Raw genomic sequence first — 13,911 nt, 5'->3', positions numbered from 1 at the left:
AGGGACGGGCTTTCCGTCATGTTTGTGACAGATTCACCCTGTCCGTCAGGATCGTAATCAGGCCCTCAGTGTGTACCTTAGGGACGAGGCTGAGGTTTCGTGTGTGCATCGCTTTTAATAATGATTAACAATGGATATTAATTTTACCGAAGTTATTCTCTGGGAGGTCTTCATACGATTGTTTTACTTTCGGTTGGCTCCACCTTAACAATAGATGTTTTATTGAAATCGGTACGGATGCTCATAGAATTATCATTTGTCCCTTTAGTTTTACCATGGTCGAAACGCCGTCGACGCACAGATGTGGTCAAAAATGGAAGAGGACGTATTGTTTGCTTTGTGTTGTTTCACTTTTGTCCTGAACTTCTGATTTTTGTAAACCTTTTTCCTCAGGCACTAGTTTGTCTATACCTTGTACTGTTTATAGGTCGTGTTTTGTGTATTATGTTGAGCGCCTTTTTGTCTTGTATGTTTACAGATAGAACTATTTATTATTGTTAATAAAAACCTTACACATGGCTTTCTTTTTCTCTTTTCTTCTTTCTCTACTGTTTCTTCAATTTTTTCTTCTCTTATATCTTTTCATATTTCTCACATTAGAATGTTTTTTAGGCCTTAAAAATTGGATGCATGTATTGTGTCAACTTGAACCCTTGTTAACTTAGGATTCAACTATTATACAAACCATTGAGAAACTCAAAACTTTGGTGCGCATCTACCTATACTGATGCATAAATGTCTCATGATGTGCCGGCGCCAACATCCAGCTTCTGGTTGCCTGTTGTAGAGAAGCGTGGATTGGAAGCCAGAAGGGCATTTTTACAACGGGATACTGCCACCAGAACATCACTTTTAGCGGGGTTCTGGTGGCGATATCTCCTTCTCCTTATTTACAAAGCGACTTTAGCAACTCAGCGTGGCTTAACGCCGCCTTGTAAATAAGGCCCCTTTTCACGCTTCACTTACCGTGAAAGGGGCGTGCAATGGGTGTTGCAGTGGGCGTTCTGACGCAACACCCATTGCTTTTTGTTGCAGCCCTATATTTTCAAGGCTGGAGCTGTACCAAAACCTAAGACCAGGGAAATACCTGCTCTTAGACTGGCGGAAAATGGAGAAATTATTCCTTTTTCCTCGTTTCTTGCACTTTCCGCATGTGCTGCATTCTACAGAACACATAGAAAGAGCAAACCACCCGTCAGGATTGTTAAGCAGTCGCTCCTGCAGCACAGGCACCCTTGCAACATGGCGCAAGGGTGCCAGCGTGGCGCTAGGCAGCTTTATTAGTGCCAGCACTAAGGAAAACACAGGGGGCGCCATCCCCGCCAGTGCCTGATTCGATATATAGGAAAAACAGTGGTTCCTGTGGTATGAGATACCATGAGGTTATGATACATAAGCACAATCGTAATATAGAGGGTTAAATAATGGTAGAGCGCGAAGGAACCACTAACACACCGATTCCAGTGTAGTATATTTTATGGATTTTTTAAACAATAAAGTTAGGAGTAAACATTATACATCAAAACAACATTTGTGCATAGTGTCCCAAGTAACAAAGGGAACCTAAAACTAAGCGACAATGTGAATATTATATACAAGGTTTCCACAGTTTGTACAAGTCGTCCATTATCAAAATATTCCCATGTGAACTACAGCCATATGCAATGATATGTGCTTGGAAAATGGTTTGCTTCTTCTGTTTGTCGAAGGCGTTTCGACCCTCAAAACAATGTGGGGCCTCTTCAGGACTATTGACGAAGGATCATCTAAATGGGAATTAAATAAAAAGAGCATAAGGCCCATATACCCGCAAAATGCAAAAAAAGGAAAATAAAGGCCGTTGGATAAAAGGGTACCTGAATTTATGATTGCGCGGCCTTGTGAAAATGATGTGCCACACGTGAAGAATAGAGGAAAGGGTTTCCTCATATGAGGACCCGTCCGGGTACTAGGATTGTGAGAAAAGAAGCAAAGAAGAATGCTGCAATTACTGATAATTGGACAATGCGCTGTGTACAATCAAATACAAGTTTCACCGAGGTTCTTACCTCACTGTGAGGACCGGCTGTCCATCCAATGGGGTATGTAGGTAGGCCAGAGGGGCTCAATTAATTTTACGTCACAGCCGTAGCGTTGTAGAATCCCTTTGTGGATTAACAGTGACAATGCACTGGGAGTTTCTCTGGAATTTCAAATAATAATGATATAGAGGTCAGTATGCTAAAAGAAGGGCTGAGCGCAAGGGATAAGAGGCCTGGATGCGCCATTTCTTTCCTCGGTAGAAGATTAGAAACGCGGGACAGCGCTCCGCGTGTAGAGTCAGAAAAAGCCGCGTCAGTCAGCTTGATCGTGTAGAATGACAGAGATCCTCATCCAGAGACGATTGTTATATACAGGGGTTCCCGCTCTTTTTGCCAAGAGAAACCAGCAGACCTAGCTAGGGAAAACCTTTGCACTGAGCAATCCGGTGCTCCGGTTCCGTGATCAGTAAAGAGGGAAAAAAGACCTCCGTGGGAGGTGGAGAACTAGAAGGTGTGGCACAATGGTGGCGTTGCTGCGCTCATGACAGTTGTGAATTCTGTTAATAGGTGGAAATTAAGGCACAATACCGGTGATGGGTACTAAATAGGGAAGAACAGGTAAAATGTCATATATACTTTGTATATTTACAAAAATCTGAATGTTGCTGGTATTTATAATATGCAATCACGCAATCATAAATTCAGGTACCTTTTGTCCAACGGCCTTTATTCTCCTTTTTTCACATTTGTGCCGATATATGGGCCTTATGCTCTTTTTATTTCGTTCCCATTTAGATGTCCCTGTAGGAGAGTAGGGTCTGCTATCCTATGGTCACCCCAAATTTTTGCTTTTTGCTTCACTGGTTTATGACTTAATGTGGCTGTGGGCCTGCTAATCAGACCCACAGCCTGCTGTTCTCTCTCTAAATTAATGCCAATGCACTCTAGGTGCATTACGAATTGGAACTTGTTCGCCTTGTTGGCCCCTGTAACAGTGTACCCTAGGTACCCAGGACATAGGTGCATCCAAGGCCTACCAGGGGCTGCAGCATGTATTGTGCCACCCCTGGCCTGGCCTCCATATTTGACACAACTGGCTGATCACTCAGCTGGGGTAAGTTGGTGTAATCATCTCTTACTTAGATATAGTATTCCTATATCTAACCTTAAACTGGACACATATGTTCCTATCAGCCACTCCTATGGAAGGCCTCTTCAATCCTGGAGGCAGAGTGCTTGGAAATATGTGAGATGGTGCTCTAGCATGAGCTGAGCCTGTCTGCAGCTGTCGGGAACCACTCCCTAAGCTGTTCCGGGATATTGCCATACCATATACTCTTAAGTGCATTATAATCCTCGCGGTTATATGCTATCTTTGGTTTGGCTTTATCAAAACATGTCGAGTAAGGTGTCATACGAATTGGAATACTATCCCCTCGACAGTTCTGTCGACGGGGATAGCATTCCACCCTTCTAGAGGGACACGACATGTGTGTAGCCTTAACCCCGGTTAAAGTTAACCAGAGCCTCAGCATCACAAAATGGATGCTGCCACCACAGACACAAGTCTGACCTCCTGCTGCTGGGAGTCCTTCCAGCGAGAGAGGCTTGGACAAAGGGTTTCCTGCCTTGGGAGGTGCGAGCACCATCCCAGACAGGGTTTTGTGTATTGGGTAGGACAGGGCTGAATAGAATCAGACATGCCCGGGGCACACAAGGTGTCCCCGTGCATAAGCCAGTCCAAACCGGTCCTGGGACTTTCCAGACCCAGGCCTGGCGAGGAGCTGGACAAAGGAAAGGGGGTGTAACCGCCCCCCTTCCTGGTTCCTCCCAGAGGAGGGACCTAGTAGGTGATCCACCCCTCAGATTGGGAATAAGAGTGGGAGCAGTGCCATTGCACAGCAGATCATCCTGAAATCAACTTTAAACAAAGAAGAAGACTGGACTTCGACATTCTGCTGCACAGAAGACTGAAGAGAATCTCCCTTGTGGCCTAGGAGTGGCCACCCTGTGAACACAGGCACCAACCAGCAACTCGACGTCTGCTTTGCCGCCGCCTCCAACCGGAGCACGAGCCCGGAGCCGACAAGATTCAGACTCCCAGACCTCTCAGAGCCCGATCCACAGTCCCTGCGAAGAAGGGACCCGTGGAGGCACCGAGTGACGTGGGACCGGACCTCTTGGAAGACACTCGAAAAGCTGACTGCGCAGCAACAGAGGCACCCTCGATGTTGTGCTTTGGGGACTGAGAACCCCCACCACCGAGCAGCCCTTGCACCGAAGAAGAGCCCTCCAGCATCTCCACAATCTGCGTGGGGCCCTTTTGCATTGTGCCACTCGACGCGCCATCCCGGCCACTAGCCACGTGGTCAGCGGCCATCTTGGCGACTACAACTACAAACTACACTGCGGGTCTGGTTGCTCCAGACCTACCCAAGCTCCTGTGAAAAGGAGCACCCGCTCTGACCTTGCTGGTCCGAGTGTTAAGCCTTTTTCGACTCCTGCGTGGCTTGCATTAGCCAAGGCCTGTTTGCTTTGATCAAGTTGCTGACACCGCCAACAGCGAGAAGCCTGCATGGGACAGCTCGTGACCGGCTCCTGGATGTCCTCGACCCCCGGTGTCCACGTGGCTGCAGAGAGAAGCTACACCTCAACGCCTGTTTGCACCCGACATCGCCTGGTTCCAATCTGATTCCACGGTAGTCACTGGATCCACCGGAACTCTTCACCTCGAGCCGCCTGCAGCATCTTCAGCTCCAAGCACCATCGACCAGCGTGACAAAACCCGACACTACTTCGACCCTGTGCACCCACTTCCAGTGGGTGAGGTAACTCAGCTCCGCCGGTGTTCCTACACTGGTACACATCTCTAGGGCCTGTGTCTCAAGTTTCAGCTCCGTAGGTCACTCGGAAGGTTCCGAACTAACTAACTTTGTACTTTTTACGCACCATAGACTTTGTATTGGTGAGTGCGTGCACTTTAAACACTGCACCCGAGTCCCGCGGGCCTTTCCCGACTTAGTCACTGCTAGTCTCGAATAGCTCCAGCGATTCCCAAGGCCCTAGGCCTGTTTCCTTTCCGATTGGTATCTCTTATACCACTTTCTTAGTATATGGTTTAGGTGGCCACTAGGGCTCATCCATATTGTGCAACTTTTGTGTATTTTAAACTGTCTTGTGTTTAACGCTTGTGCTTCTGTGCTCATAAAGAGTCCAGGGGATACTTTTAGTTAATAAATCAATATATATTTTCAATATATCTGTGTGGTGTCCTTTCATTTGGTATTCAAGGGGGTTGTGTATGGTAATACAGCTGGCTTCACATGCCTTTCAGAGCTTAGCCTAAGACTGCTTTGTCCACGTTACCACTAGGATAACTGGTCTATAAGGTTGACTTACAACCAATCATCATAAGGGTTGCTTGGCATGGTACAAAGTGATCACTAGAATTAGTGAGCATTATATACCAGGCCAACTTCTCACAGTCCCTTCGTCAATAGTCCTGAAGAGACCCCACATTGTTTTGAGGGTCAAAACGCCTTCAACAAACAGAAGAAGCGAACCATTTTCCAAGCACATATCATTGTATAAAGCAGTTGTTCCCATGAAATTATTTTGATAATGGACGACTTGTACAAACTGTGGAAACCTTGCATATGATATTCACATTATCACTTAGTTTTAGGTTCCCTTTGTCACTTGGGACACTATGCACAAATGTTGTTTTGATGTATAATGTTTACTCCTAACTTTAATGTTTAAAAAATCCATAAAATATACTACACTGTAATCGTTGAGTTAGTGGTTCCTTCGCGATCTGCCATTATCTAGCCCACTATATTACGATTGTGCTTATGTATCATAACCTCATAGTATCTCATTCCACAGGAACCACTGTTTCTCCTCTATAACTATTACCCTGGTTCCTTAGAGAGTAGGGTTCCCCTGTTTCTCTTGAACTTTTAGTGCCTAATTTGAGCCTGTGGTTTCCAGGCCTCAGTGCCGGCACTTCATTGTCAACACCGGGGCTTGTACCAGTCTGCCACATGGTGGTGCTGGTAAAAATGACTATTGACTGCTGCCCAAGGCTTTCTTATAGCTTTGGAGGCCTACAGTTGGCTGAATTGTCACAATTTTAGGACTGTGATGATTAGTAAGAAAACAAGTTACTTACATGTAACTTTGGTTCCCCAGTATTGGTAACTTTCATAGAGTCCCATGCTTTGTATCATTCCCCTGTTGTCGGAATGGGAGTCTCGGTAAACAGAAAATACCATAGCAGTAGGTACAAAAGAGAAAGAAAGGCCTAGACCTCATCTCATTTTGTAGCATATCGCCCTCTTTTTGTAAAAGGGTATAGAGACAAAATATCGACTCCAAAATATCGACTGGACATAATATCGAGTTTTTAATATAGACTGGACAAAATATCGACTGGACATAATATCGACTACAAAAATATCGTTTTTCAGGTAAGTGAAGTAATATCGACTGTATAAAATATAGATAGCAAAAATATCGATTTTTTAATAATATATAATATTTTATAGTGTATTTTTATGTAATAATATGTGTGAATAGTGTGTATTAATGTTATAAAATATTTTATTACATGAATTTTGTTTTTATAATAATTGCGTAATGTAATTCTGTAGCGGGTTGTGGGTTTATAGGGGAATAGGGTGGGAAGTAATTTAATAATAATTAATTAATTAATATATGTTTGTTAATATTTTTAATTAATAATTAATTGATAATTAATTAATATTAATTAGTTAATTAATTAATATAATTTTGAACATATTTTGTATTAGTAAATAATTGTTAATTAATTAATTGTAATTAGTTTATTACATTAATTAGAGTACATTTTTAATATATATAATTTTGTGTAATTTTTAAGTAATTAATTTTGAAAAAATAATATTAATTATTAAAATAATTACAGCTAATGTTCTAATATATTTACTTTATTGTTATTGTTAATTAATAATTAATTGCTAATTAAATAATATTGATAAATTTTGGGTAAAGGAGCATTTTTAGGGTTCAGGGTCAGTTTTCAGTTCATGGGTAAAGGGGTATTTTTAGGGTTCAGGGTCAGTTTTCAGTTCATGGGTAAAGGGGTATTTTTAGGGTTCAGGGTCAGTTTTCAGTTCATGGGTAAAGGGGTATTTTTAGGGTTCAGGGTCAGTTTTCAGTTCATGGGTAAAGGGGTATTTTTAGGGTTCAGGGTCAGTTTTCAGTTCATGGGTAAAGGGGTATTTTTAGGGTTCAGGGTCAGTTTTCAGTTCATGGGTAAAGGGGCATTTTTAGGGTTCAGGGTCAGTTTTCAGTTTTTGGGTAAAGGGGCATTTTTAGGGTTCAGGGTCAGTTTTCAGTTTTTGGGTAAAGGGGTATTTTTAGGGTTCAGGGTCAGTTTGGGGTTTTTGGGTAAAGGGGTATTTTTAGGGTTCAGGGTCAGTTTTCAGTTTTTGGGTAAAGGGGCATTTTTAGGGTTCAGGGTCAGTTTTCAGTTTTTGGGTAAAGGGGTATTTTTAGGGTTCAGGGTCAGTTTGGGGTTTTTGGGTAAAGGGGTATTTTTAGGGTTCAGGGTCAGTTTTGGGTTTTTGGGTAAAGGGGTATTTTTAGGGTTCAGGGTCAACAAATAAGATTTTAAAAAATTATTTTTATTATTTTCATTTATTATTTAATTATTATAATTTAATTTAAGTCGTTTTAAGTATATTTTAGTAATTAAAATTTAATATTAATTTAATTTAACACTGTTTTTAATAAAGTCGATATTTTTTACATCTATATTTTTGTTAACGATATTTTGTACTCGATATTTTTGTACTTACCTGTTTGTAGATACAAACTCGATATTTTGTCTGTCGATATTTTGTCCACGATATTATTTCAGTGATCCTTGTAAAAGAGACCAAAAAATAGAAACAACCAATCACCCCATAGAACCCTCCTGATAGAGCCTCAGGGCCTCAGATTTTCGTAGCCGTTGTGTAACAGTAACCACCTCTGCTGAAGGCTGAGCTTAGCCGGGGGAGGCGGGTGGGCGCATGGGAATCTATGAAAGTTACCAATACTGGGGAACCAAAGTTACAGGTAAGTAACTTGTTTTCTTGCCCCAGTATTGGACTTTCATAGTTTCCCATGCTTTGTATCAGAGTAGCTAGCAGTAAGCAATAAATGCACATTTTGTTACATGTATATTAGCATATCACAGTATAAGTATTACCATAGACAGTAAATACACCTTGCAACCATAGATAGATACCATTATCAGATACAAAATATGCAATATAGGAAGGAGGGATACAAGGGAAAGCTCACCGCTCACTGGAATAAATTCCTCAGGACTGCTTGTCCGACTGCTGTATCACTCCTTGTGGAAGAATCCAAACAGTAATGTTTCGTGAATGAATGGGCACTGCTCCATGTTGCTGCCCTAAAAATGTCCTTGAAAGGGACACCAGAGAACAGAGCCGTAGATGATGAAACTGATCTCGTAGAATGAGCTTTGATTTGTCCATTCAGCGGCTTTCCTGCCGCCTGATGACAGAAGTGAATTGTGCTGGCAATCCAACGTGATATCCCCTGCTTTTGATAGGGGCAAACCTTTTCCTTGGAGTGCGAAAAGTGACAAAAAGTTGTGAAGTCTTCCTGAAATCTTTTGTGCGTTGGAGATAGAACTTCAGGCATCTTTGGGCATCCAAAGTGTGGAGAGATCTTTCGGCCAGAGTTGAAGGTCGAGGAAAGAAGGACTTTAGAACAACAGGTTCATTTAAGTGAACATCCGAAGGGACTTTTGGAATAAATGTCGGGTTTGTCCTCAAAATCAAACAGTCATTTTTGAACTGTAAGAAAGGTTCAACAATTGTGAGAGCTCCTGGCTGATGTTATCGCCAGAAGAAAAGCCACTTTTCATGACCAAAATGTCATGTCCGCTTTATGTATAGGTTCAAAAGGAGCCCTCTTGAGTTGGGCAAGGACCAGGTTGAGTTGCCATATTGGAGGAGGAGGTCACACCGGAGGGAAAGACCTGAATAGACTTCTCAGGAATTGCTTGACCACTCTCACGGACCAGAGAGAAGGGCCAGAGGTTGTTCGTCTGAACCTAGAGATCGCTGCCAGATGTACCTTGATGGAAGAGTGTTGGAGACCTGACTTGGCCAAAGACAAAATGTACGGTAAAATCTTATGAGGAGCTGAAGTGAATGGATGAAGATTTTCTTTGTGGCACCATGCACACAAATGCTTCCATTTTGCGCGATAGGTTCTGTTTGTAGGTGGGGCACGAGCTTGAGCTAAAATTTCTCTGCAATCTTGAGGGATATTCAAAGCTTTGATCTCCAGGTGCTCAGGAGCCAAGCTGTCAATTGCAGAGAGCTCGGGTACGGATGCATTACTTGGCCCTGGGACATCCTCAGCAGGGTAGGAATGGGACACAGGTGAATTTGTTGATCCTGAGACAGGAGGAGGAGCTCTGTGAACCCAAATTGGCGGGGCCAAGCTGGGGCTATTAAAATCATGGAGCAGGGTTCCGCCTGGAGTTTCCTTAGTATTTTTGGTATCAGGGGACTCAGTGGAAAGGCGTAAACAAATGCACCAGACCAGGCTATCGAAAGAGCATTCCCCAACGATCCTTGATGGTGATACCTGCTTGTGTAAAATTGGCATTTCTTGTTTTCAGGAGTCGCGAACAGGTCTATAAGAGGAGTGGTACAACTAGAATACAGAAGGTGCACAGCGGCAGGTGGAGATTAAATGGTTAACCAAGTTCAGGGCTGATGTTTCAAAAAGGTTGGGTGCTCTCCCAGGTGGCGTTTCCGTCCAATAACGCTATGAATATATTAGAAAAAAGTGCACACGTCAAGGTGAGTGCATCCCTGTGTTGAGGCACACCATGAGGTTCAAAAAAAGACTCCAACAGAGTTCTTGAGAACATTTTCAAACTTTTTGTTTTATTCCTCTTGTCGGTTAGTTGATATTCAAAGTATATCAATCGGTTCAAAGATGCTTCGTTTTTATGCGTACTTGTACATTAGCAGATTCATGGGTTCCACTCCAATGCATTTCGGGCGAAATGGCCCTTTGTCAAGGAGTATTACAAGTAGCAGGACAACGAGGTTAAGAGTCTCTTGAACCAAACGCGGTACCGATAGTTCACGAACCCGGTCCATTACCACCATGCGGCTTTACACTCTAACAACACACGATTAACCTTGTTGTCCTGCTACTTGGTAATACTCCTTGACAAAGGGAAAACAGTGATGCAACACTTTTCAGAGCACTATGTCGCAAGTATTGACAGATACATCAGTAATCCTGATGTAACTGTCAGCACATAAATGGCGCATTGCTGGAGTGTGTATGGAAACAGATGCAAATCCAGCAATGTGTTATTTCACATGGGGCGAGGCCTGTGCCATCCTATATGCCTGTTTCAAGCAGGCATAAGGATTTGACAGAGTGAGGCCTTAAAAGTGTCATAGATTTCACTGAGACACTTCCACAAGCCTTTTATGTGTCGGAACACCCACCCTGTATACAATATACCTGCTGCAGGTATAATGTAGCGTAGGGGTTTAAAAGTGACACATCTGCCTAGATGCGTTGCTTTGTAAATATGGTGCAGTGTGGTGCATTTTCTACGCCACTGCAGCGTAACAAAAAGTGATGCAACGGTAGCTTGTGGGCCTCATAAATTAGGCCCAATTGTTATTACCTTCATCAGCTCCCTAATGATGACATGTAACTAGTTTATTGAAGGTTCTATCAGTAGCAGACGTCTGTCTGTCCTTGTCTCTCAGGATATACCTGCTGGAGCATGAACACACCGACAGTGGGGCCTCAAGAACAGTCTGAGAAGCAGCCATCTCGGCAAGGAGCTTGTGTGCGAGTAGAGAAGAGCTTGTTGGAAGAGGCATAAAATGATGCTCCCGCAGAGTCCTAAAATCGCCCAACACCTAATCCACATGCGCCATGTCATTACGAAATTTCAATGCACATTTATGTCATAAACTGCTGACATCCCTCAAAGAGGGACCTTAAAATCATACTGCAAACCCCTACCCCCGTATGTGCTAAACCCGTGGCTGCCCCCCCTGCTTACCGCCTCGATTCATGTAGAGGCCCATCTCGTGTTTCTGCCCTTTGATGGCCTTATTCAGGAGCAGCACTCCCTCTTCGTAGAACCCCTTCTTGTAACACTGCACAGCAAAATCATTGTAGGTGAGGAGCAGCTGCTTCTGGGCCTCCAAGAACACTGAGAGCTGCTCACCGGCTGCAGGATCTGTCGTTCGCCTCCCCTGGGGGCTCTCTCCAGGCCCTCTCATTACAGGCAGCTCTACTGGCGCTTCTACAGCTTGGGTCGCCACCGGGGAGGTCTCAGTAGCCCCACTCAGTTGCATTGCTAGCACAAAGTCATCCATTGCTGAACTGAAGTCTTGGAGTCTCCTGTAGAGTGTCCCTCTGCCTCATTGTCCAGCAGGTGAGAGGAGGCATTGTGGGCAAGACAAAACAGAGCAAAGAGAAGTGAGTATAGTGAATGCATGAAAGGCCTACCTCCCTCTCTCTCTTAGAGCGGTCTTCACTACCGAGGACACGCTCCAAGCCTACCTCCCTCTCTTGGAGCAGCCTCCACCACTGAGGACATGATTCAAGCCTACCTCCCTCTTTTGGAGCAGCCTCCAGCACTGAGGACACGCTCCAATGCCTACCTCCCTCTCTCCCCCCGAGAGCAGTCTCCACCACGCTCCAAGCCTACCTCCCTCTCTCCCTGAGAGCGATCTCCACCACCGAGGACACACCTAAAGCCTACCTCCCTCTCTCCCTTAGTGCGGTCTCCACCACCGAGTACACGCTACAAGGCTACCTCCCCCTCTCCCTGAGAGCAGTCTCCACCACTGAGGACACGCTACATGCCTACCTCTAAGCATGGGCGGAAAATCCGTTACGCTCGCGGATTTTGCGGATTTTCGGTAAATTCGCAATCCGTGAGAATCGCGAATTTCCCGCAAAATCCGCAAATTCGCACGCAGCGGATTTTTTTTCTTTGCGTTGTAAGTTCGCAATTGCGAACATGTAGGTGCGGCGGGCAGCAACAATCTCGCACTCGCGAAATTACAAAAATTGCAATTCCGCACAAGAAATCTACTAGCAAGCAGCATAGACCTTCTGAAAATGATTATTTTTATCAGAATAACTCCTCAGGTTGACATTTGCCTGCACTTTTTTAGATTTGAGGCCTTTTGATTTTCTTTGGATAACTTTTGGATTAGAAATCAACTTTCTCATATAAGCTTGGTGGGGCATTAAAGTTGCTGTAATGCTGCTCTGCAGAAAAACGAGTTTTGCAAAAGTGAAAGCAGGTTCAAAAGTTCAAACTCATCATTAGTAACCGTTCCCTGTAGTGCTTCCTGACTGGGGCCCCTCCAAAGTTCAGTTGCTAATTGCAACAATTGTATGACCCTGCTCTGACCCTCACAGCAGGCTCATAGAATAGCTATAAGTAGGCCACAAAGGTCCTGGAAAAAAAAATTGCACTGCAACAGAAAGCAAATTACAGATAAGGATGCAGGTGCCAGACTGGAATTTTAAAACAGTGACACATTAATAAATCAACCCCAAATTAATTCATGTCAGTTGAAGCAGGCAGGTGTGCTTGCTTTTCCCCCCCATAATCTACAGTGATGATGAACCAGAGGGTGGCATAAGGCATTGATGTACCAGAGGGTGGCATGGGTAAAACAGAGGGTGGCAGGGGTGAAACAGAGGGTGCTGGGAACCTATGATGATGAACCAGACGTAGAAACAACATAATCGTGACCGTTGCGAGCCGACATGTAAGTTCGCGATTGCGAACTGTTACAAAACCCTCGCGAACTGGCAGAAATCCTGGCGAACTGGCAGAAATCCTTGCGAACACAAAAAAAAATCCGCAAATTCGCGAGAATTCGCTGATTTTGCGGATTGCGAGTTCGCAAATTCGCAAAATTCGCGAACGCCAGATTCGCAAAATTCGCCCATGCTTACCTACCTCCCTCTCTCCCCGAGAGCGATCTCCACCGCACTCTAAGCCTACCTCCCTCTCTCCCTGAGAACGGTCTCCAGCACAGCGTACACGCTACAAGCCTACCTCCCTCTCTCCCTGAGAGCAGTCTCCACCTATGAGGATACGCTCCAAGCCTACCTCCCTCTCCCTCTCTCCATGAGAGCAATCTCCACCACCGAGCACACTCGCAAGCCTACCTCCCTCTCTCGCTGAGAGCGATCTCACCGCGCTCCAAGACTACCTCCCTCTCTCCCTGAGAGCGATTTCCACCACAGAGGACATGCTACAAGGCTACCTCCCTCTCTCCCTAAGAACGGTCTCCACCACCGAGTACACGCTACAAGCCTACCTCCCTCTCTCCCTGAGAGCAGTCTCCACCTATGAGGACACGCTCCAAGCCTACCTCCCTCGCCCTCTCTCCATGAGAGTGATCTCCACCACCGAGCACACTCGCAAGCCTACCTCCCTCTCTCCCTGAGAGCGATCTCCACCGTGCTCCAAGACTACCTCCCTCTCTCCCTGAGAGCGATTTCCACCACAGAGGACACGCTACAAGGCTACCTCCCTCTCTCCCTAAGAAAGGTCTCCACCACTGAGTACACGCTACAAGCCTACCTCCCTCTCTCCCTGAGAGCAGTCTCCACCTATGAGGACACGCTCCAAGCCTACCTCCCTCTCCCTCTCTCCATGAGAGCGATCTCCACCACCGAGCACACTCGCAAGCCTACCTCCCTCTCTCCCTGAGAAACGGTCTCCACCACCGAGTACACGCTACAAGCCTCTCTCCCTCTTTCCTTGAGAGCAGCCTCCACCACCTTGAGAGCAGCCTCCACC

At 44.9% G+C, this 13,911-nt stretch overlaps 1 protein-coding gene across 4 annotated transcripts in view; it reads right to left on the bottom strand.

Annotated features, from left to right (window-relative positions):
• Positions 1 to 13,911, bottom strand: part of TTC16 (tetratricopeptide repeat domain 16) — a 589,702-nt gene that overhangs the window by 212,001 nt on the left and 363,790 nt on the right. For all 4 annotated transcript variants that reach the window (XM_086924937.1, XM_086924938.1, XM_086924936.1 and 1 more), the window contains one exon: positions 11,137 to 11,495. In XM_086924937.1, coding sequence (XP_086781063.1) covers positions 11,137 to 11,495 — 359 coding nt within the window. The remainder of the gene's footprint in view (positions 1 to 11,136; positions 11,496 to 13,911) is intronic.

The sequence above is a fragment of the Lissotriton vulgaris genome, chromosome 5 (genome assembly GCF_964263255.1).
Source record: "Lissotriton vulgaris chromosome 5, aLisVul1.2, whole genome shotgun sequence".
NCBI classification, from domain to species: domain Eukaryota; kingdom Metazoa; phylum Chordata; class Amphibia; order Caudata; family Salamandridae; genus Lissotriton; species Lissotriton vulgaris.
Note: the sequence above shows the minus strand (reverse complement) of the source record. Positions and strands in the feature narration are given on the sequence as shown.